This window comes from Tachypleus tridentatus, chromosome 5 (assembly GCF_004210375.1).
Source record: "Tachypleus tridentatus isolate NWPU-2018 chromosome 5, ASM421037v1, whole genome shotgun sequence".
Taxonomy (NCBI): Eukaryota; Metazoa; Arthropoda; class Merostomata; order Xiphosura; family Limulidae; genus Tachypleus; species Tachypleus tridentatus.
The window spans coordinates 25,654,702-25,681,242 of record NC_134829.1 but is presented as its reverse complement, the minus strand read 5'-3'; the positions used below and the strand labels follow the sequence as shown (position 1 = coordinate 25,681,242).

General features: G+C 31.1%; 1 protein-coding gene across 5 annotated transcripts in view; it reads right to left on the bottom strand.

Moving 5' to 3' along the window:
* Positions 1–26,541, bottom strand: part of LOC143250757 (WD repeat-containing protein 89) — a 45,450-nt gene that overhangs the window by 2,631 nt on the left and 16,278 nt on the right. For 2 of the 5 annotated variants that reach the window (XM_076501715.1, XM_076501716.1), the window contains exons 6-13: positions 20,872–20,983; positions 18,971–19,034; positions 15,504–15,635; positions 11,818–11,910; positions 9,646–9,696; positions 6,549–6,631; positions 6,168–6,270; positions 877–954 (exon numbers count right to left, since the gene is read on the bottom strand). In XM_076501715.1, coding sequence (XP_076357830.1) covers positions 877–954; positions 6,168–6,270; positions 6,549–6,631; positions 9,646–9,696; positions 11,818–11,910; positions 15,504–15,635; positions 18,971–19,034; positions 20,872–20,983 — 716 coding nt within the window. Of the gene's footprint in view, positions 1–244; positions 344–876; positions 955–6,167; positions 6,271–6,548; positions 6,632–9,645; positions 9,697–11,817; positions 11,911–15,503; positions 15,636–18,970; positions 19,035–20,871; positions 20,984–26,541 lie in introns of those variants that run through there. The other 3 variants (XR_013028357.1, XR_013028358.1, XM_076501714.1) reach the window with 2 other exon arrangements.

Sequence of the window (26,541 nt, the reverse complement as noted above, 5' to 3'; positions counted from 1 at the left end):
ATGGATCATCAGCAGGTCAATGACAAAAAAAGGGGATCCAAATTTTATTGGATATTCAGTAAGCCATAATTTCTTTTAATACCCCTAAAAAAGGTCAACTTAACCATAAAAACTCTATTAAACAAAGAAAATATTTATATCAAATAACACTAGCTTAGAAAATATGTTTCAGCATTCCACTTATTTGGAAAACACACTTTAGGTATCCTAAATAATACTTAAAAAAAATATGTTTAATGCATTCCACTAGCTAAGAAAATTAATTTAAGGCAACCCACTTACTATTATGGAGAAAGATAATCTGTTCAAGGATCAAGAGTGCATCTCCACAACAAATGTAACTCTACATACATAATTATTATTATTTTAGTTCTATAAAGAATATTTTTTGTATATCAAACACCATAATGTTTCTTGTTTACAAGACAGTTTGTTTAGAAAATTAGGTGTGCTATACATATAATAAAAATTACCTTAAAAACACTTAATGTTGACTGCTGCAGCATATTCTCAGATAAAATAACATTAACCTTTAAAGGAATCACAGCTGTAATACACCTTTAAATTACTGAGACTCTAACCATAATTCCCCATTAAAACATTGAAGTCGGCAATTTGTATCACAGGCTACAAATTATCTTGAGTAATTTCAGTTCCATGCATTGAATATTCTTTTCATTTGTTACTTTCAAATCATTATATTTTCAACCTTTTTAAGATCATTAGGCTAAACAAACTTAAAAGAATGCTGATCTATTTGTTGAACAATTCTAACTTTTAAAATCATTGCAGCTTCAAATCAAACATTCTTTCAGAGAACATAAACTGACTTGCATGATAAAATTTTATCTTAATATAATTATAATTACAAATTACCTTGAAGTTTTCAGAAGAGGTTTCTTTTATCCATACACATATCCTGCCATCTTCTGCTCCAGTTAAAATTGTTTGACTCTACAATAAATGAAATACTTAGGAGTAGAAGAGTAATTTTAATTCAATATTTTTTTTTCTATAGTAAACATATATATAAATCTCTTTAGTAGCTTAGAAGAACAGGATCTTTCATATCAAAAGGAAACGTTACACACACCAACGTATTACCCTTGGTAACACATAAATACATGATTTTTGCTACTTCTGTAGTAAGTTTTCAACCTTATCTGAAACTTCCTATTAACTGACCATGTTACAGCACACAAACAATTCAATTTGAACCATGCACAATAAAGTTTCTTAACCTTTTTGCAATGGGTCAGGAATCAAAAGCCATGTCATCTCCTTTGTTGAATTGCATTAAAATTTTATGAATTTATATCAACAAGTTTAAAATCAAATTGTAGACTATAATTCAAACTTTAATATTATACAAAGTTAATTTCTTAATTGAAAAGTAAATATTAAAAGAACACATAAGTAGAGATTTTAATGAGTAACATAGTATGTTGAAGGCAGCACTGGTTACAATTAGATGTTTGTGATGTCAAAACACTAAGTTATAGTTTCGTGAAAATTTAATTATGATTTTATAGTTATTCAACTGTATATATGAAACATAAAATAAAAATTGTTTGATATTCTCCATGTGTGAAATTTTAAAAGGCTTAGCCACCTATGTCCAGCAGCAATTGAGTTCAATTTTTCTACATTTTAAAATAAAAGTTTAATCATTTATTTCTAAATAATAATCCATACACATATACAATGTATAATAATTGAAATGTCACTGTATACTACAAGATACTAGTCCATTAAAACATAGCCAAGATATGGAAAACTAGAGGTCAGTCTTATATTATTGGATATGTAAAAAAAGTGCACGTGTACCACATCATTGCAAGTTATGTAATGTTAACTAGGCATGACTGTAAGGTCAATATAATAATAAATATACAAGAGTTATGAGACTTAAGTTACTTTGATTGAAAATTTGTATTTTCATGTAATAATATGTAGTCATTCTTCCATGAAAAAAAAGCATAATTTATATTTATTTCTGTATTTTTGTTTATGATGGTTATGAGGATGGTTAGGTGACAGACCAAACATAGTTAAGGTATATAGAAAACATAAAATACACTCTTACTGAAAACAAATACTTGAAATGTATATGAAAGGTTTTACAGATTATCTAAATAGTACTTGAGATTTTTGGAAGGAATAATAGTTTTTCATCATAACATGAAAGCACCTTACACTCAGACTAGTAACAAAACAGTCTTGATATTTTCACAAACAAATCTTTAGCAAAGACATTTTATTAAAAAAATGTGATTTCTTTGTGTAAAAAAATGTAATCTTTGCTAAAAGCCAACCAAATTTTATGAAGATACATATGTTGTATCAGAACTTATAGTGTAAATACTTAACGTGTCCAAATGTGTAGACAAACTTGTGTATATTATACCAAGCCCATTGTGAAAGGGTTAATTAATAATATCTTAAGGTTAATAATTCAGTTTAAGAAAATATAAAAGTGTCCTACTTTCAGTGTTTTTGACATAAATCTTAACACCTTTACCTACCCTCAATGAAGATGGATACACCTATCAAAAACAGTTGAAGTTTAATAATATTATTTATCAACTTTTTCAATACTTTTTATTATTAAAACTAAATCTCAGATGATTTGGAATGGAATATTACTAATATTACATGCAGCAACTAGCAAATCATTAACAGATTACAGCACTTGTAGCTATACAGAAAAATTTACAGGTGCATAGGACTTAATTTTCTGCAAAATATGTAACTTTATATTATATATTATTTTATGGGTGGAATTGTACAGGCTTCTTGTTTAATTCTGTGCCATTAAAATTCCATTTGTTATATAACAGCAAAAATTGTAAGACTTTAATGTTGTTTAATTATTAAAACATGGTCGTTAATATAATGTCTGAAGAAGTTTGAAAGAAGGCTTTCAAATAGGGATAGAAACCTTACTATACAAATATGTTTACCTATTTTACCCATGTTCATTTGATTGCACAAACAAATTAAATAAATATAAAATTAAAAAAAAACAAACATTTGATGTCTACTGCTTTATTAGACTGTCATCAAAATCTACAAAAGCATAAGAGAAAAGATAATCAAAAAGCAACAAATATGCTAATGAGAAAACTGGGCACAAAATTTTGCAAAAAAAAAAAAAAAAAAGAAAAAAAAAAGGGGGTGACAGAATATAAACTTGACCAGGTTTATTAAGCCCAACATGTGTCAGGCTGTGTCTAAACTGACTAAATCCTTTAACAGTGGGGAGGATTTGATCATTTCCAACTGTATCATGTGAAGACTACAAAAACTATTATATGGCAGAGGAAAATCAGTTTTAAGTCCATATATTTCAGATGAAAACAAGAAAGCATAGTTTAAATGCAAACTGTACAGAGTGAAGCAGTTTTAAGTCCATATATTTCAGATGAAAACAGGAAAGCATAGTTTAAATGCAAACTGTACAGAGTGAAGCAGGTGATGCAGGCTGATAATTCACAGTAGAGTAAAATTTCATGAACAAAACCATATAAGGCACTTGATCCACATACTTAAATGTTGTACAATCCTTTGCCACAAGCTGCAAAACAATAGTTGGCAATACTTTTTGCTAAATTGTATATATTCAAACAAGATGTCTTCAAGCAATATGTGAAGTCTATGCTATAGTAACTTCAAGTGTGGGATTCCAAGGATTCACATAGCACACAGTTATCCCAATAATTAGAGACTTGTAGACCCAGTATGTAAAGTATTTAAATTTATGCATGTTGAAAGAAAGATACAAGACTTGGTGTGATGTTGAAGCAAAAATTAACACTGTTTATTGGAAAATGTGTAAGATTCATATATTAGCATGTACTGTAGGCCTATCATATTGGTGAAGTTAAAAGTGAAATAACTTGAATTTAAATGAAAGAAATTAAATTGTACTTGACAGTCGATTGGTATCAACTGTTGGTGAATAAACAAAATTAAAAGAAGTGTACACAAGAATCAGATAGGGTGAAAGAAACAGTAAACAGAGACAAGACTATTAACTGTCTGAAGTCAGTTCTGATGAGCTGGACTACATCACTATACTTTGTCTAAGATAATTATAATTCCAGTAATACCCAATGTACTGAATGCACAGCTCAAGTTTTCTTCTCCTCCAATTCCAAAGGAACATTATATTACTAGCCTCTTTAACTTTGATCACTCTTCTGAATGCAAAGATTTGTTCATTCTATCCTTGAGTTACAAGGCTGGTGAAACTCCCCATAGTTTGTTTGTTTGTTTTGAATTTCGTGCAAAGCTACTTGAGGGCTACCTGCACTAACCGTCCCTAATTTAGCAGTGTAAGACTAGAGGGAAGGCAGCTTGTCATCACCACCCACTGCCAGCTCTTAGGCTACTCTTTACCAACAAATAGTGGGAATGACCATCACATTATAACACCTCCATGGCTGAAAGGGCAAGCATGTTTGGTGTGACATGGATTTGAATGCCTTAACCCACATGGCTATGCCATGCCCTCCCCATAGTATTCCAACATCTTTTAAAAATTGTTTAGCCAAGTATCAAAAATTAATTGGGATGGTTAATGAGATTTCATTAGGAATATCTCCAGTCTAATCCACACCTCCAAACAAATGTTTCTTCTCTCATCAATCAAATTCTTAATATAATCTCTGATGATTCTGTCTAATTCTGTATGTGAATGATGTAAAGTGAAGAATACTTTTAAAAAAAGTGCATTAATGAAATCAGGAAATGTAACAGAAATTCATAGAATAAATTTCTCCAAACTGCAGTAACTCCAGAGATAAAAATAAAAAAATGAGCATTAACAGAAATTATTCAATCAGCTTACTAAGATACTTTATTAACAAATACCTTTGTAATACTGTATACATCATTTCAGCACCAATAAGAAGGACTGTAAATCTTGATGTTGATTTAGTCACAGATAATGATGTATTTTTGATGTAGTGATAACTTGAAAGGATGAACATAAGTATTTACTATTATTTTAATGTCTTTTTGTTTCAGTTTAATATATATTTAGAAATGTACATAACTCATATTGTGTATTGTGCAAATCCCACCTGTTCTATAAATTTGTAGAAGATTCTTGAGAATAAGAATCAACAATGTGTATTTTATGAAAGCAATGACATATCTTCGACTATAGTTGGGCCAACTACACTTTCTAGAACTTCGTCTAAAGATTATAAATCAATGTGCCAAGAGACAGTTTTAGAATATTGTTTGGTCACCAAAGTCAGTGTACTCTAAGACTTAGAAATTATAACTATATGTACACAACTCATATTGTTAAATGTGTATTGTGCAAGTTCCACCTGTTCTATAAATTTGTAGAAGATTATTATTATTTTCACACATACTACTAATTAAAAAGTTATTTTTAATGTAGCTGTGCCACACAAGATATTCAGTAGTTATCTTTCATACATATTAGTTTTAGAACAATTACGTAAAAAATAGTTTATACTTTTACAAACAAAACTAATTTAGTTTCATATTTGTTAATAATAGTAATAATACATCATTAGTAAACCCCATACATCACATTTCATGTTATCAGTAAGCTTCAAGTTCAACAAACATTTAAATCATCAGTAAACTTCATAAAAAAATGAAGATTTAATATAACAAGTAAACCTTACAGAAAATAGATATTTAACATGAGTAGTAAACCTCATCCAAAACAAACAATGAACATTGTGAATATTTTCTACAATTTGATAAATAAGTAAATCAGAATTAGTGAAGACCAATTGTTATACATGTACTTTTCATTTGGTGAAAACAATTCTGCTTTAAACTGTCAGTATGGACTAGTGTTAGATTACCACAAGAAACCATCATAATAGGTATTTAGGCTAATTCTGTTTTCTGGGCAATTTCTTATTTAGGAACTCTAATGTGATGCAATATAGCTATATGTCTTTGGTAAGTAATAAACTATTGCATTATAATTATACTTATCGTAAGACATTAATGTTAGGCCTATTACATTTGAAAACTACAGTCTAAATTTAAATTAATCAGAAATTACTTGAATCAGTTTTTAAAACTACCAATAACTATGGTAATCTAAAACACAAACTATCTTGTAGGAGCAACTGGAATAAAAATGAATTAGGTTTATTTAAATACTATACCTCCTCAATCAACTGAGCAGCTCGAATTATCCCTTGGTGACCACCATTCAGTATAGAAAACATGTTATTTTCCTTACTGACAGCCCACAACAAACATTGTCCACTGTGAGATATTTAAAAATAATCTTGAAGTTATTTTCAAAGAATTTGTTTATTTTTTAATTTCATTGGTTAATTAAGTCAATTTGTTTTTTATACATTTGCAATTGAAATTTCAATAAAACGTTCTCTAACAAAAAGCTGGTATAATTGATATCTGATAGTAAATTTACTGATAAAAACATGTTATATAGATTATTTAGAGAAACTGGATAATGTCTGTCTAGATTTCCTTATTAAGTACTTTAAGAAATAAAGAAAGAATAGTGTTATGGATATTACCTGGCTGTTCCTGTGAGTAACTGGACAGAGTTTGGTTGGTTGTCAGGAAAAGTTTTCACTAAATAATCAACATTCTCAGTATTCTGTATAACGATGAAAAAAGCAACTTCACTCAAGTGGTATTAGTATTATAGAAAATATAACCGATTTCTCAATTTATCTTTAATTACCTTCTGACTAGGAAATAAAGTCCAACATTATATCATAGTGCTAATAAAATTTTGTAATTTTCTTATTAATTTCTTTTAAGTGTTGTTAACACATTTTCAGTTAATTTGTTTGTTTTTGAACTTCATGCAAAGCTACACAGGGCTATCTGTGCTAGCCATCACTAATTTAGCAGTGTAAGACTAGAGGGAAAGCAGCTAGTCACTATCACCCCCTGTCAACTCTTGGGCTACACTTTTACAAATGAATAGTGGGATTGATTGTCACTTATAATATCCTCATGGCTGAAAGGGCCACCATGTTTGATGTGAAAGCGATTTGAACCTGTGACCCTCAGATTCCGAGTCAAATGCCATAACTGCCTGGCCATGCCAGGCCTTTAAAGATAAAAGTAAATTTTCCAGACAGGTACTAACCTCTCCATAGAACAAAAAGCTAATACCCCATACAACTGTGAAAGAATTTCATGCATGCAGCAAAATCATTTGAATGAAATTGAAACTCCCATAAAAAATAACTTGAACTGTCTATGATGCAATCAGCATTATTCTATAGCCCTCTACTAAGAGAAGAGCAACACATACTTCAAGCACAGTATACTATTAACATTTTGTGAATACCAAAAGTTCCTTCTTGACAAGGCAATAAACACACACTGGGAATGTGGGTGGTTCTGTGGAGAGGTGAATATTCATGTGAACACATGAAAGGGTAATGAAAAATGTCAACTTCAGAAATACCATTAACCTCTCCACAGGGTACATTGAATACCACGCTGAGAAAATTATGAAGGGACTGGTGAAGATATAGAAATTAAATAAATGAGCTCATGAGAGTGGAGACCAAAAAGGCAGAATCTTGAAATGAAGGGGGGGGATCACAAATACATCAATAAATGGACTCTCAAAATGGGAACAAATTGACAGAAACACCAGAAGCTATAAAGACCAGACTACAGGGAGGATTTGATTGGTGTGAAACATCCAATCTCCCACTAAAGTAAAAACTTCCAGAAAATAAAAGGCCAACAATTTGTTGCTGTCATGAGCACAAAAGCAGGGCTTGAGAACAAAACAGAAGTCCCATGAGTGAGAACCAATCTATCAGTTGATGAAACATACAACAGTGATGTTCTTAAGATTTATACAGAAAGGATATCTACATAGAGGTAACAAAGAGACTCATTGAACTGCCTATATCTTAAGGTCATTGATATGAAAAATCCACTCCACAAAATACCATAAACAGAAAATATGAAGGTATCTAGTACTGCAACCTATTTGGCTAAAGAGGCATCCATGAACAGATGCAATTCCAAGCTTGATGGAGGAAGGTTGATGCTTAGTGTCATAAGGAAAAAGTTAAAACCACGAAAATAGCAAGAGTTAAAAGAAAAACGACAATGGATCACATATCATATTCTACTGACTTGTTAGAATCCACTAAAGGGCACACAAAAGGACATGTTCAGAGGGAGAAGGGGCATGACAGAAGAAACATTTTTTAAAAGACAGAACCTCATGTATAGGAATAAAATGAGATATGAGAGCCTTGAAAACTACAGTTCCTAGCTCAGTAATGTGCAAGATAAAGACTGAATCTAGTCAACAAATAAAAGTGACAAAGACTTCCATGAATCAGGTGCAAAATGAGAGCTGATACGGACTTAGTAGCCTGACTCACAAACCCAAATAAGCAGACTTCTGAAAGAGAAAAGACCAGAGCAGGTAACGTTTCTCAAAACAGGGCTAGGAGAATGAACTCTAAATGAGTGCATTCTTTATGTGAAAGCCCTCAGAAATGGAATGGAAACAGATAGGTATTTTCCTGGAGAGAAAATGAAAGTTCCTGAGAGAAAAATTGTATGACCCATGAATTTCCTACAAAGTAAGTCCACAGGTGGATAAAGTGACCACTGAGTGCCATGACAGAAAGCCTCTTGGGGTGGGGGAAGGGGACAACACCAAGAAGGAACCTCAAGACAAGGAACACCCCAAAAAAGTACTAAATTAACAAAGGGTGCCAAATAAAGCTTCCTTAGGTAAAATTGGGGGATTCTAACTTCAGAAAATAAGCCATTTAAATAAAAGTGTGAATGCAAAATGAGGTGAAGACTGAAGTCAGTAAACAAATAATTGATGGTAGCCTAACTTCCACATGAAAACTGTATACAACCAAAACAATTTTTTGGATAAAGAGCCAAGCTCTATTCTTTATTTTTCTAGTAATGTACCTGTTTTAAAATTGGTATATTACTATTTCCAATCATACTTAAGTTATAAGTTGGTACAAAGACAACTGTACAATCTCTTTTTTCCACTGACTTAGACTTCGTACATTATTCAGTTTTTCATTCATATTATTTATTACTATCCAGTTCCAAGTTTATTTCAGATTACATACAATTTGATGAAATGTAAGATTATTAGCTCATTAAAGTTATTGAGAAGGACCTAATTAATTGAGCTCAAAACCTTTGATGTGCTAATTCTTCTGTTCTTATTAAGTCTGTCAACATGTGTGTGCAAACCAAACAAATGAACATCTCCATCATTTGACCTTTAACTGAACTATTAATACCAAAATAAGAAAATTATATAAAACTTGTATGAAACTGAGATGAACAGTCATCATAACAGATGAAATTATTGATTTTCATGAATATTAACACAAGCAACATTTGTAATGGTTACTTCATGTAAAAAAACACTCTTACAAAACATAAGATTAACATAAATAACTCCATTACACAATGCAAATCATTAACACATGCTAAATACATGACTAAAACAATTATTCCTCCTATAGAAAAATATATTTAACACACAATGAAAACTTTTACGTATCACATTTTACAGAAACAATTACCTAACATAAAAGATAGAGATATTTCAATATGTGACATAACACCTTAAGACATGAGCTATACCTGAAATGAATGTTTCAGCTGTTCTCTTTTTACAGTGAACTTGGGGATGACCTAGAGAAAATAAGGAGATTAAAGAATTTCAGTTTGCTTTATGTTGAATATTTTAATGTGTTTAAAATAGTGAACAAAGATGACTGATATGTTAAAAGATTTTTAAACAACTTCACAGGCCTTTTTTTTAGCTTTCAGATATTATTACTTTTAAACTTTCCTGGAGTAAAAACTCATTTTTCCTTTTAAATTGTAATACTAAACCGTAAGCTATTTACAACATTAGTTAACAGGGTAATACTGAACATTCTTGTAAATTCCGAATTGTAGAACTATATTACAATTCAGTTGCTTAATAAAGCAATACCTACCACTTCAAACTACAAATTTGTTTTCAAATATAAAACTGTTTTTCACTAGCTTACTACTTAGGAATATATTTTAAGGTACCACAAACCCATTAGTCTCGAAAACTAATTTTTTATTTCATTTCACGGGTATAATTCCAGTTAATGTGGTTTGAGTAAATATTTGATTTTTTAAGTTTAAAAATGATGTGTTATGTATTAAAAACCTACCAACATGCCTGAAAAAACAACTTAAGAGAAAAACAAAATTGAATTTAAAGTCAAGTTTCAGTCTTAATTATAAACACAATGGATTGAGGAAAGGCAATAAATTTAACCATTATTTAGACAAAAATGAGTGCTAAAATTAGCCAATGAAGTACTAGAACAAGAACCATTGTCGAATTTACCTAAATAAACACTGAGGCCAAATACAAGTAGCAAAAGAGGTTCTAAAGACTAATCATATCAAAATATTTTTTTTTTAATCCAAAAATTTATCAGTTTCAAGGTAAAATTAAATTCTTTAGATGTCAGAAAAATAACATATTAAAGCAGCCATCAGTAACAACTTCTGCAAGGATACAGTCAAACAGTTATAAAATGTAATCAAGTCATGAAGTCTTAATAAGAACAAAATATCACAAATGAAACTTTCTTTTCAGAGCAAAATTGAAGTTTTCATTATCACGAAATAATAATATGATTATAGTTAGACTACTATAAAGACTTCCACTCTTTATTAAATATTTTCTTATTTTAAGCAATTCATAATTACCACAATGTTAATTTTACTTGCTTTGTGTAAATAAAATTTTTTCTTGAGTTCTTTAAAAGCTTTACTTCATAGAATAGTTGGCTTCGATTTTAGTCATTTCTTTTTAAAGCAATGTGCTTTGTATAAAACTTTTCAAAAAATTAAACACATTTATCTTTCTTACAATAAGAAAAACAATATCCTTAAAACACTATATTTGAACACATTCTTTGAATTTTATTACTGATTCTTTCATTTTCTGTTAAGATTTATTTTGCAAGTAAAAATAAAATAATGATGTGAAAACAAATTTAAATATTAACTCTTCTTTAACCCTTAAACAGCAGGAATGTTGTAGGTAGCAGCATCAATTGATGATGGTTACTGTTTAAGGGTTAATGTGTTTGTACACTGTTCTATAAAATAAATAACTTATGTGTAGCATATTAATATATTAACTGCCATTATAAATAAAAGCGACTTATTTTCAAAAGCTAACCTAAATATTTCTATAGAGCAATAAACATCAAATCCAGCCAATGTTTTAATGAGAAGCATCAGAAAGAAATTTTCTGAGTATGTGTGAGAATAGGAAGAAAAAAAACTGTTTATTTTATTTCATCATTTAGAAATAAACTGTTTAAGATGGCCATTTTTAAACATCAAAATAGAAAATGTTTTAATTATCATACCTGATAATTATTTTTATTCCAACAAAGATAAAAATGCATCTCTATTAATGTTCCACTGTATGCTATGATAATGAAAGGTAAGCCTACCAGAGACTCAATTCTTTCAATTTTACAGTACATAACCACTTTTTCTCATATGTATTGCAAATAAAATGTATAATCAGCTCTTATAGTACTGTGGCTCAATCTGAAAATAATAAACAAAAGTAGCCTCACTTTTCTATCTATATATGATTCATCAGTGATCCTGGTAATATATTTTGAAAAAAAAACAACAAAAACATCTGAATCTTCTGTGGGTAGTCAACAAGAATGTGTTAACATTATATCTGCTTGCCAGTTGAAACAATCTTATATAAAGTACAAGATTTTTGATAAAACTTACATCATCATTTTCCCATAGATACATATTTTCATCATGGGTAATGCATGAAAGCTGATCTTCATGGTCATTTTGACTGAGCCATGCTAACGTGTTCTGTTAGAAATAAACCATTTAATAACTGAAATCAAATTTTATTTCTATTGAATTATGAAACACAAGATAAGCTCAAAATTTTATATTATAAATATTTGAATTCTAATAAACTAAAGAGATGAAAACAAATTACAAGGTTTCTTTCATTAAAATAAAAAATTAGTTTTCAAAATACTATTCACTTTTTATCATGCAAAAACTTATTATATATCAAGAAATAGAGCAAATAGTTACTCTCTTGATGTACCACAACAGAGTTGCAGAGTTTAGAAATAATTAACTTTTAAGTTAATAAGTTGCTAGGAAAGAATTTCATACCAAATTTTGAAGACTTACCTTGTTTTGCTTGTAACTTGCAACTACAATTAACCAATTTATTTCAATAACTCAGTATCTGACAGAATAAGTCAAAACTTTTAATAACATAAAAAAATGTAACTGTGATAAAAAATTTTAAGGTGTGAAAACCTTTCTTAAGCTGGTGAAGCATTATTATAACTAATTATATTTGTCATAAGATATTAATATTAGGCCTATTATATTTTTAACAAATTCTTTACTGACTCCTCCTCTTCTGAAAAAAAGCAAACCCTAATGGACTGAATAAAGAATGTAGTGTTAAGAGATATAATAGATACTATCAAGATACTACATCAAAAATTATCAGCAAAAATCTAAAAGTACTGTTATAGACTATGCCTAAAATAAACCCATACATATACTAAGACTAAAGACATATGTTAATTCAGAGGTTCATAGATGTCAGAGAACTAATGTAAATATTTTAAGTCAAAATGATGAGAAATTTCACTTAGTACTGCATCTCTAAGAAAACTCTCAAGCAAATTTTCCACTAAAGCAACTTAAAACTCCATGTAAAATATGGATTAAATATCTAGATATTAAGTAAATTTATCTATTTTGTATAATGTTTACTAAGGACTTAAAAAGTTAAAATCCACATTACCAGATTTATTAAAATAATGTACATCACAGGCTTAAAAAAACGAACTTTCAAAAGCACACTGCCATCCCTCTTCCCATGAAGCAAAAAAACAAACAAACAAATACTAACCAACACTTTGCTGTCAAATGCTGCAAATGGTTACTTGAAAGGTGCAATCTGTCAGTATTCACGCAAGTGAAAAAGAATGTTAGGATTCTCAGAGTAAAGAACTTATCTAGAAACAAATGGGTCTTCGTGGAAACAAAATTCCCTTTGAATTAATTTAATTACTTGGGATACTGAAACACATACAAACAGAAACCTACAAACTGAAGAAAGAGAATGATATTTGTAAACTTCTTGCACCTAAATTAAGTCATTTCATGTAGAAACTGAACAGACAGAAATTATTATGTATTACAGATGATTCCGAGTGCTTCACTACAGATCAGTTAAGTATTGAGAATTGTATAAATTATACTGTTTGATGTCAAAATTGGGAATTAAACTGCTGTAAATGAACATTTACAAAAGTTAAGCACTTTGATGTAAAACTTTGAAAAAAGAGACTGTTGTATAATGCAACAATTTGATAAATGAAATGTGTGTTTGACATGAAACATAGATATTACTATTGGCTAAATTATTTATTCCTGTTCTAAATTCACCCACTTCCAATGAGTTTACAGAAAGATTAATCTTCCTTTGCTTAAGAAATGAATAATACCAATCAATACATATTGGTTGTTTCAACATTGAATCTTTATTCACAAAAATTCCTACAAAAATGAAATAAATTTTCATCACTAACAGTTGGAGGAATTGCTTAAACTTGCCCTCAAGGACAACTACTTTAATTTCAATGGTTGATAATGTGACCAAACAGATAGAGTGGCAACGGGGTTACTTTTAGGGCTGATTCTTGCAAACATATTTTTTGTTGTCATGAGCATTCCTGGTTAGAACATGTCCCACTGAATACAAAGTGACATTATATAGAAAATGTGGATGATACATTTCTATTCTTTAGAATTTACATCAAACAGTATTTAGATTATTTAAATTTGTAACACCCTAGTATTAATTTTACTTGAAACTGAAAATGGTAAATTGTCTTTTCTTGGTATACAAATTATCAGATTAGATAACCACATGACAACATCCATTTGTCATAAAAAACATACAGCGTCATGTACTCAATTTGACAGTTTTATTCTGAATTCCTTTGAATATAGTCTTATACTCAGTCTTCTAAATAAAACATATAACATCTATTCTAACTAACTCACTTTTCATACATAAATCCCCACCTTACAGAACATTTTAAGAAACAACAGCTATCCCATAGATTTTAAGTTGTAACATGCAAGTTCCTTTCTCACAAATTTTGAACTCCTCCCAAAAAACACACACTGCTAATAAATACCCAATAAGATTTATTGTTCCTTTTTAAGAGAAGCAAAATTTCACACATCCCACATTTTAAGAATAATGCAAACATTTTATTCACAAGCTCAGCTACAAATGGCATTTAAATCACCATTCAAAGTTCAAAATCTATTCTGATCTAAGGACCTATTACCTTCCACTATATCCTCCAGTATCTTGTATATATATAAATGCTTGTGGTGACTGCAATAAAACTTAATTGGCAAAACTATATGCCAATTACACCTGTAAGCCTGTAAATATGTAGGAGTATCATGTGGAACTGGTAAAAAAAATTATAAAACCCACAGTTCTCTCACATAGTGAAAACACTAATCACTCTGTCTCAATTACTAATCTGCGTAACTGCATCTGGATCATCACAAACAGAACTTTTGATTAAAGAAAGTTTATCTATTTTAAATGAATTCCCAAATGTAAATTATAGCACCACTTCACTATAACTGAGTCTGTTCTAAATGTCTATACAATATTGATGCATTATTCTATTATCTGCTCATCAGATTGTCTCTTAATTCACTTCATACTTTTACACTGTATTTTTATTACTTTTATAAAGTGTTTAAACTTTATAATATGTCTGTACCTAATAATGTACCATGTTCTGTATAACTTGCTGAAGATGGATTATGCGTAGTACGAAACATCCAAGAATTAAATGTTTGTTACTGAACAGACACGTCAAATGTTTGTTGTTGTTGCTGTCGCCCTGTTATTCATCATTGAATTTTGATTTAAGTCAAAAGAAACTTTTAATATGTTGTTGAACCAAGTGTTTACTAAAATATATTAACACCTACTTCTTGTTTACCTATTTTTATATAGTAAGGTACGCATGCACTTTCAGGACAGAAAAAAACTGAGTATTATTATAATAGGTAAACAAAATGTAAGAGATGTAGCTCTTAAATATCAAAATGAGAGTAACGACTGACTGGCTTAGTTTTGTCACATTAATTATAAGATATCAGAAGAAGAAAGTTAAAGTATTATCATTGGAAACAAAACTTTAGATGTAACAAAGAAGGAAATGACAGTTTTAGAGGTAGATCTGAAACTTACATTAAGGATTCAAAAGTAACAGAAAAATAGAAAGAAAACTACAAAGGTAAAATGACACTTTTAGAGTAACTATGTGTTAAATGACAATGATAAACAACAGAACTAAAAATTTATCATTGAAATTCTGATTACTTACAACAGAAGAATTACAATTTAATGTCAATTGTAAAGCATCTTCTTCTGTGGCTTCCTTAACATCAAAGATGTTGACAAGTCCATCAGTTGATCCAGAAGCTAAAACATCTCGTTTAAATGGATGGTATCGAACCTAAAATATCATGTACGAGTTCACATGTGAAATAAATATCTTTAACTTTCTGACTAGCTTGTTTAATGCTTAAAAACTTATAGCAAAAATGTTTAATATTATATGTTATGTTGGTGATTTATCTCATTTTATGACAAAGCTTTATTCACATTACACTGCAATAAACAGAAAGATTCCATATAATAATAATAATACAAAACAAGAGTAAAACATAAATGATACCAAACAATGATGAGAAAGTCAGCTTAGATGACAGAATATACAATCCTGGATTTAATTTTAAACAGAATGAAAGTTGCACAACTTGACAAGGTTTCCTTTTATGGTCTAATTGAAAAAAAAAAAAAGAAGTATTTTATTTGAAATTTCCAGATTTTACCTTTGACAAGTCCTGATACACAGAATTTATTCACTTATCATTCTTAAAACCTCTACCTAGTATTTTCAAATCATATCAGTAATTTGATAATTTTTTTGGTTTTAAAATGTACAAAAATAATTTACTTTCCCATCCACTTCAGACAATAAATGAGGCTTAGCAAGTATGATGCATGAATATAAATAAATTATGTAACACAAGTACTAGAAATCTTTGTTTTCTACATAATTTTTATTTATTACTCTATGTTTCAAGAAAAATAATGAAAATTTAAACATTTATAATTAAATAACAATGTTTAATGCTGTAGTGATATCGTAATACAATGAGTATTGTATAGTGAAGCCTTAATATGATTGTATTAATACAATTTATGTATCTTCATGAAATTTGAGAAGATTTCAGTGAATATTATAAGCCTTTAGTACTTGCACAAAAAATAAGAATATCTGATAAAGTATTTTTACTAAAAATTAATGATTTAATAAAATCAGATGAGTATTGAGTATAAGTTGTCCTTGTTACTTTTATCTAAAACATTACATGCAAAGTAATGTAACAAATTAACAAGAACAAAATAGACAGATATTAACTTTATTATTTTACTTCACTTGCCAGCTGCCATTTAGACGATCAAACCTAAAACTGTGAAAAAATACTGTAAAGTGTGAAGTTACTAAATTAGACAATGTTAGTAATACAGACAATAAATTACAGTAAAAAAAAAAAGTCAAACTTCTAACAAGCCATTGGCAAAACTTCTGTATCTAGATGTGTATTGTATGAACTACTATGATGTATGCACCCCTAGTAATAATATATAATGTTCATAATCACCTACTTCATAGACCTATACTGCTAAATTCTGGTCACCAGAAAGGATAACTCCACATACATACCAAGTTTATTGGATCAACCCAGACTCTGTACAGAATTATATCACAAACATTTTCTCACACTTTTTTTACTTTAGACAATGTTCATTGCAACCACTTAAGTGCAATATAAAATACGCTGGAGCAAACAGTTACAATAAACTGTGAAAATTTTCTGGAAATTGTGTTGCATGAGTTTATTCTCTATCAAATGTGTCCTGTTGTGGTGTTATATAAACACCCTAACTGCAGAAGTAATGATTTAATGTTTTATATATATATATAAAACACAGAAAAGAGATGTGAAAAGGTAGAAGTAGAAACTGTCACAGGAAGTACTTTGTGATCAATACTACAAAACATAGAAAGTACTACTTACTTCATGAGGAAAGTAAAACTGACTGACCTTGTATGGAGTTAGTGTTGAGAAAATAACAAGAACTGTGAAAATTTACCAAAAGAAAGTTATAAAGGTTAAATAAATGAAACTTCAAAATTTTCAGATGAAGAGAAATACTTTTTATCTTAACATTAAAATCACTTTGCTCTCAGAGCAGTCAGCACTCTGGCTCAATATATTGATGGACAAATTTTCAGTAAAAATACTTAATTAAAACATTTTTTGTCTACACAAAATTCATAATATTTACAAATAGCATGCAAACTGTCATGAAGATACATTAATCAGCTTAAAAAATACAGTATTAAAACTCTATTGGTGACTTTGGGTTCATGAGGTCAGTGTAATCCACCAAGTCTGTAGCAAAAGAGTTGTATATATTAGAGTTGGGTGAAAATTTGCTCAAACATAGTAACAAATATGATAAATCATTTGTGACTTACTGCAACTGTTAGTGTACTTCTTGTACAGTGTGAATACATGTTGTGTTATGTATTTTCGATCATTATATACAAGGTTTGAGAAAACATGTCCTCTTTGACTATACTTACAGCTTACAACTTAACAGAATGTTTTTAGAAAATCTGTCAGGCTTTTTTTTTATTTAGCATACCTCAATGAAAGATTATCAAATTAATGGCAGGAAGACCATTATTCTTTTTTTAAATCCAAGACTGGTTACAATTTCTGCTGGTTCAGATTATTTGTTCCAGATTCCTTTCTTATAATAATTTTCAGTTAGTCATATTTGATGCCTTATAACCTTTTTTGAAGTTGACACAAATTCAAACCCCTCTTCCCATGCAATACCTTTTGTCATTTTTCAAAACTTATGAATATCTAAATTGCACAACAAATTATTATGTATTTCATTATATGGAAATGCTAATGTATTATATTACAAGTCTTCTAGTTAATATAACCGTTTTCTTTTTTCTGAAATGTTAAAAAAGATCACACTGTATTTATTCTGGTTTAAATATTCAAAAAATGTTAATGGTTAGTTGATTGGTTTGGTGTTTTATGGCACAAAGCAGCTAGGCTATCTGTGCCAAACATCTGGTAAAAAGTTAAAATTAAAGTAAATTTAGTAAAATTCATGAAAGAAAATTAAGATGAAACCAAACCAATGTTTACATATAGTCTACAACAGTAAGAGAAAAACTACAGTAATACAAGTTGTAAAGGACTTTCTGTAGCATAACTGTAATTATCATAACTCACCAGGAAAACTAAGTTTTCAAAGTTCAAAAACCGTCAGTCACCTGAAGTTGATCTTTCCAGTCCTGGTTCCAAGTTATTTAATGTTATGGCCATTTTCAGAAAGTAAAGTAATAAAAGTTTTAAAAGACTTTTAGCAAAATTTTAATTATAACTCACTAGGATGACTAACAGGTGGTTCAAACAGCAGAGTTAGTCACCTGAAGTTGGCCTTTCACGTCCTGGTCAAATTATTTGACATTACGGCCATTTTCTTATTTTAAATCGAACTAGATGGACTTTGATAATTAAAAGGGAATCACATTAAAAATGTTAATGTCTAGTTCTAATTGTCTAAACATTTGTTTTTCAGAAGTAAATCTTCATGATACAAGAACTTGTTCCACTGTAAAGTATCAAAAATGTATCTATTAAAAACAAATTATTTCAATCAATTTTAATGAAGAAAATGCCTTCTTACCTCAGTGATATCATCTGTGTGGGAATCCCAGTAACCACCTAATAATTGTGAAGTTCTCACATCCCTGAACAGGATAAGTAATTTTAAATACAGATACATTATATATATATGTAGTTTTATTTTTTATAAATGATAAATCTTTTACTACCAGCCAAACTACATTGGCAACTACAGTTGGAGCCTAAAATAGGAAGACAAAAACACTAAAATGATGAGAACAGATAAATTCTTTAGCAAAGTGCAATTTCAGACATGGAAGTTCTGATGAGCTTGAAGCTTTTCGTTTTCATAACAATTTATAGCATTTGTATCTAATATTTAGTATGGAAAAGAAGTATGCTTCTGTAATCTATACCACCTAAATGATAAGCCTAACTAAAAGCCAAATACTCTAAAATGTTCCCTTGCTATAAAATGAATATACAGAAGTGAATATAGTCAAATTCCACATCAGTTGGTCTTTAACATTTAAAAATATATAAAGTTCCTTTGAATACTATTTTCCCAAATGGATTACTTTATAATTTAAGACAAATATTTTACCCACATAAATACTTTAACTTGTATCATCCAAAATACTGAGTACAATGGTATAATTTTTAAAGATGACTAATCTTCCATTGTTTCATTTACTTTTGAAAAATATTAGAGTAAGGATCAAAATACCTTTACTGTGAACATATAGAATTTTACCTTCTATAATTGTGAATTCTTCCAGTTTTCATAAAGTTTATGTTCTTAACTGCTCCAGCAGTGTAATACATTTCAACAAATGGATTTCAAAATTAAGTAAACCAATTTTATTAGTGTATAAATGTTTCTGCATGATCTACCACAGTTGTATATGTGAATAAGATTACATTAGTTCAGCTATAAGAATTCTAGAACCATGTCTCACAATGCATATTTAACATCATTTGTTCCAACGTAAATGTATAACTTAATTCTTCAAAATAGTTAAGAATTTTATTTATTTTTTAAATTGTTAGGTGTGAAAAATAAATGAACCCTAGTACTGTGTTACTTAAAACTTGAGATAAAAAACAGAAATAATCTTTCTTCATTTTTATTTACAATTGTCATTAAATTTTTTTTATTATAAACTGAAATATTACAACTACACTCTTAACAACATAAACATTCTCCCTTAAAATAAACCTGGGTTACATGCTTAAAACTACAAATTACTGTCAACTGTATTGTAATATTTCATCACAAAGGTTTTTACAACATTTTAGTTATATATAAAATGAAAAGAGATAATCATCTTCTACTTAAATTTAAATGTTTTAAAAGTACATTAAAAAAGTTCAGGAAAAATTATCTTAGATTAAGTGAAATGTCCTGGAAGTGTTCCAAATATTGAAAAATAAACTTAAATAGACATGTTAATCTGTTAACAAAATCCAATGTTCCTTACAGGTTGTGTAACAAGTAGCTTCTGACACATTTTTATGCCTAAATCTCCACTCTATAAACTTAGGCCAACTGATTTTGTAGAAATAAAATCAACAAGAACATTATATTCTATAGTAAACAGCATGTAGCTGTACATAAAGAATGAATGATGTGTGTAAATAAGGTTGTCCCTTGTTCACATACGTTTATATATATGAATATCATTTAATACTGTTGACAAATTTAACTATTATTATTTAAACCAGAAATAAAAGAAAGAAAAAGAAAGTAACATTAAAATTTAAATGCTCTATACATATTGACATTAGTAAGTCTATAAGTCTGAAATGAAAATTTAAAAGGAGACATAGCAAAAAGATTGGTTAACGTACTGAATATTAAGACTAGTAAAACATCTCTCAAGATCTGTTACTTTTTCAACTTGCCTTGTATGGGATCATATAAAAATCATTTTTCTCAATAACACTTACAATAAAACTTACCAAAATAATAAAAAGCTATCTTCAATGATAAGTTCAGTCCCACCACAAACAAAGGTGTCACTTAAGTCAACATCAAAACAGCTAATAGGTTTTACTTCATTGTCACTAGTGTCTAAAATTGATAAAAGATTTACACTTTTGATTATTAAATGATGATATTATTAAGTTGTTTATAAACTAGAATTTCAGTCCAAAGTTTTATTTAAAAAATTAATTGTACTTATAATTTTGTAAACATTTTTACAATTCAGTGGTATCAAGACTTTATAAAAACTTTTACTTACAACAAATGAAACTGATAATGTAACTGCAAATTACCATAAGTAATAACATTGTTAGGCATTAATTTAAAATAAAAGTACCACTATTTGAAAAATGATTTGATTAATTTCCATATGTAATGACAGATGACATGCAGCTTTTTCTTTACTTTCAGACTGTTGCTGATGTACTGTCTTCCAACACCTTTTCAAAGTGATGATTTAATTTATTAAATGATCCACGAAATTATTATATAATTTTATCATTTTAAATTAATTGTACCATGCAATACCATATTCATATGCTAGTTTTTCAGTTGATTCACTGATGACCTTCCAAAGTTAACAGTTTCTTAAACCAAAAATATATTTCCAATAGAAACATACCTCTACTCACAAAAAGCTTTTTAGAATTATATTGCCCTCTATCAGTGCAAAGTTTCACTAGCCACTAGTCTTCATGCATCTAATTATCTCTGCGTACTATCACACAACTTATTATGCAACTACCCTCCACCAATATGATTGTGACACTATCCCTATCATAACTGGCACCCTCTCTAATCTTGCAGCTGGTAACCACTTTGAGATTTGTCAGATTGTACCACACTAAGAGTGGGGATGATGGGTGAGAAATACATTTTCTATTTAATTAAATGTTGACTTCCAATGCAATGTCTTACTTCCTCTTACAAAAACCTGGAATCCCATATTGAACAGGTGGAGGGCCAGTGAGAAGATGATCCACCTCAAGGAATAATCTAAAATAAATCTATGGTGTATAAGAAGGAACTATAAAACATTTTCATTGAACACTGCACCACTTCTAAGCCAGATATGCTCTTTGATCATTAGTAATAAGTCACAAAAAAGTGTTTTTTTCCTTATAGCAAAGCCACATTGAGCAATCTGCTGTGTCCACCAAGGGAAACTGAACCTTTGATATTAAGAGTTGTAAATCTGTAGACTTATTGCTGTCTCACTGGAGAACGTTGCAAAAAATGACAAAAATAAAGGAGTGACCACAAGAAAAATTACAGAAATAATGGAACACTCCTCAATGTAGAGTAGCTTGGGTGTGACAAATTGTAGGTGGGAGTTAGACTTCAACCAACATCTAACAGCATCTGGAATTGTACATAAATTCCACAGTAGGAAGAGAGTCCTCTACCTTTCACCTCAAGAACAGGTACTGACAGGGAAGAAGAATATTCATACCAAGAATCTGTCACTGCAGGACAATAACCTTGGCAAACACACCAACAGCAGTATGCCTACCATTAAAAGTAGTAAACTGTCATGGAAGAAGAACTAACATAACAGTAAATAAAGGAAGCTATATCCAAAAATCTGGATTCGTGGCTTACACACATTTATAAATAATAAGCTGACTACTGATCCAGATCACCAGCATAACACTAAATGGAGTGGTGTGAAATATGGCAAGGACACATGGAAGGAGACATATATAGGAGAACACAGGTACCAACCAAGCCAATCCTGACTGAGAGCATCGACTGTTCCCACCAGAGTATGAGTAACATGACACCAAAATCAAGGAAGTGGCATACTGAGAAGAGTGGATAAAGCATCAAAATCTGGGACACCTCATATACACACACAATATTCAGAAAAATGTGAGGGGCCACAGACCACTCTGTAGGGAGATTCTTGTTGGAACAGGGTAACCAATTTGCAACCAGATTTATAGCAGATGATCACATGCCCACAAAGTAATGTAAAGGTGGTGGAATTGATTGATTGATTTAGTGTTTTATGGCACAAAGCAGCGAGGCTATCTGCACCAGACATTCGGTAAAAATGTAAAAAAAAAAAAAAAATGAATGTAGTAATAGACATAAATGGAAATGAAGGTAAAACAAAAAAGTATAAAACCAATGTTGACACCTAGTCTACAATGTTAAGATAGAAGGCAGAGTATAAGAAGTTGTAAGGTATTTACTCTAGCAAAAAGGTAATGATCATAACCCGCCAGGAAGACTAACAGGTAAGTTCAAGAACCATCGTCAGTCACCTGAAGTTGGTCTTTCCAGTCCTGGTTCCGGGTTATGTGTCATAGCAACCAGTATCAAAATGTAAAAGAATAGAAGTTTTAAAAGATACATAGCAAAATTGTAACAATGAGTAGCCAAATGTCCAGTAAAAAGATAAAGTCAAGTAAATGGAGTAAAATATGTAAAAGTAAATGAAGGTAAAAACAAAACAGCAATTAAAACAGAAAATGGTGTAAAAACCAATGGTGACATCCAGTCTTCAAAGTTGTAAAATATTTACTCTAGCAAAATGGTAATGATCATAACCTGCCAGGAAGACTAACAGGTAAGTTCAAGAACCACCATCAATCACCTGAAGTTGGTCTTTCCAGTCCTGGTTCTGGGTTATGTGTCATAGCAGCTATTATCAAAATGTAAAAGAATAAAAGTTTTAAAAGACACTCAGCAAAATCGTAATAATGAGTAACCAAATGTCCAGTAAAAAGATAAAAGTCAAGTAAATGGAGTAAAATTTGTAAAAGTAATTGAAGATAAAAGCAAAACGGCAATTAAAACAGAAAATGGCATAAAAACCAATGTTGACATCCAGTCAACAAAGTTGTAAAGGACTACCTGTAGCAGAATGGTAATGATCATAACCCGCCAGGAAGACTAACAGGTAAGTATAAAAACCACCGTCAGTCACCTGAAGTTGGTCTTTCCAGTCCTGGTTCCGGGTTATGAATCAATATGGCCAGTACTAAAAAAGTAAAGTAGTAAAAGTGTGAAATGATATGCAGCAAAGTATAATAACAACTTCGCCAGGACGACTAACGAGTAGTTCAAACGGATAGTTCAAACAGTAGCGTTAGTCACCTGAAGTTGGCCTTTCCAGTCCTGGTGTCGAGTTATTTAATGTTCTGGCCATTGTCCAATGTCAAATTGAATGAGAGAGATTAAAACTGTAAAAAAGGAACCACAATTAAAAATTGTAATGAATAAATATGCAACACTTAAATGAGATTAAAAAGATTAATGGCCATTAAAAAATTAAAAATATTATCAAGGTGGACAGAGTCACCATCACCAATAACTCTGTCCAATGTTACAGACTGACCCTGGGAAAAAATATGTTTAAAATATTGCCGTTGTTGAGAATTGTAACGATGGCAAGAAAGTAAAACGTGGCTGATAGTGATTTGAGTGTTACACAAACTACACATTGGTGCATCAGTTCCAGATAAAAGAAAATGATGAGTTAAAAAACTGTGACCAATGCATAGCCTAGTGAGAACAACTTCCTCCTTCCGAACTTTACGGAAGCTAGATGGCCAAAGTCCAATTTTGGGTTTGATTTGAAAAACTTTGTTGTCGCGTTGCTCACTCCAAGTGGACTGCCAGCTGGCACGGAGCCGAGCCTTGAAGACAACACCGGAATAGGCATAGGAGTGATGGTACTGAAGCAGACATATTTAGCTGCCATGTCTGCAAGCTCGTTCCCGTGAATACCAACATGGCCTGGTATCCAGAAAAACTGGATTGAAAAAGCTGCTAATGAGAAATGGGCCAGTCGGTTTCGAATATCAGCGACAATAGGATGTAAGCTAACGTGTAGCGATTCCAAGGCAAGTATAGAACTAAGCAAATCAGTATAAATAGTGCAGTTGGAGTTCTGCTCAGCTGCAATATGATCCAGGGCAAGAGATATGGCATACAGTTCAGCAGTGAACACAGAAACTGTAGAAGGGATTCTGCACGCAACTACTGACCCATAGCATACCATAGCAGAGCCCACTGAATTACCTGATTTGGAACCATCTGTATAAATGGGAACTGAATGATTGTTTGAAAGATATTCATTGAATAAAAGACGGTACTTCCAATCTGGAGTATCTGTCTTTTTTTAGGTGACTGAAAGAAAGGTCACATTTGGGGGCTGTAATAAGCCATGGTGGGATGGGCCAACCTGTGGAATCTGCAATGTTATCCAAGGACAGACCCAATTCATCCAATTGCGCCCTGATGCGAAGGCCAAACGGAGCAATGACAGATCGTCTGTTCTGAAAAAGTACTGCCCACTGAGGAAGGAAAACACATTTCCAGGTGGGATGCTTTGGTAAGGAATGAAGTTTCGAAGTATATTGTAAAGATAGTTGCAAACGGCGAAGGTGTAGAGAAGGTTCATGAGATTCAATGTATATACTTTGAACTGGAGAGGTATGGAAAGCCCCAGTGCAGAGTCGAAGTCCTTGGTGATGAATGGGGTCCAGCATCTTTAAGGCCGAGGGTCTGGCAGAGCCATAGACCATTGATCCATAATCGAGTTTCGATCTAATAAGAGCACGATATACCTTTAACATTGAACAGTGATCTGCCCCCCCAACTGGTAGAAGAGAGAACATGGAGGATGTTCAGTGCTCTTGTGCATTTGACCCAAAGCTGCTTTAAGTGTGGTATAAAGATCAGTTTACGATCAAAAATAAGCCCCAAGAACTTGGTCTCCGGGACCACTGGCAGCAAAACTTCACCGATATGAAGTTCAGGATCAGGGTGAATACCCCGTCGATGGCAAAAGTGCATGTATACAGTTTTGGAGAGAGAGAAATTAAAGCCGTTGGCCAGAGTCCACTTCTGTACACAATTGAGGGCGGTTTGTAGTTGCCGCTCAATATATCTCATGTTAGACGACTGACATGAGATGTGAAAGTCGTCGACATACAGCCCATTCGCAAGAGTGAGAGGGAGTTGTTCAGTGATGGCATTTATTTTTATACTGAAGAGTGTAACACTCAATACACAGCCTTGAGGGACTCCAAGTTCCTGTACAAAAGAACAGGAAAGTGTCGAACCCACACGTACTTGGAATCTCCTGTCCATGAAAAGATTTTTTAATAAACATGGGTAGATGGCCACGTAACCCATATGTATGGAGGTCTCGCAAAACGCCATACCTCCATGTTGTGTCGTAAGCCTTCTCTATGTCAAAGAACATTGATACAAGATGTTGGCGGTTGAGAAAGGCTTCTCTGATAGATGTTTCAAGACGAATTAGGTGGTCTGTGGTGGAGTGCTGTTGACGGAACCCACACTGGGTGGGCAAGAGGAGGTTGTTTGATTCAAGGAACCAAACAAGACGAGCATTAACCATCCTTTCTTATGTCTTACAGAGACAGCTCGTCAAAGCAATTGGATGGTAGTTTGAAGGAATCTTGGGATCTTTCCCTGGCTTAGAGAAAGGTAAAATAATAGCCTGGCGCCAGGCATCAGGAAAAACATTCTCCTGCCAGATCCGGTTGAAAACAATCAGAAGGACATCAAGAGAAGCAGGAGATAGATGGTGCAGCATGTCATAATGAATATCATCAGGTCCAACAGACGTACTGGCAGACCGATGAAGGGCCATTTTTTAGTTCCAC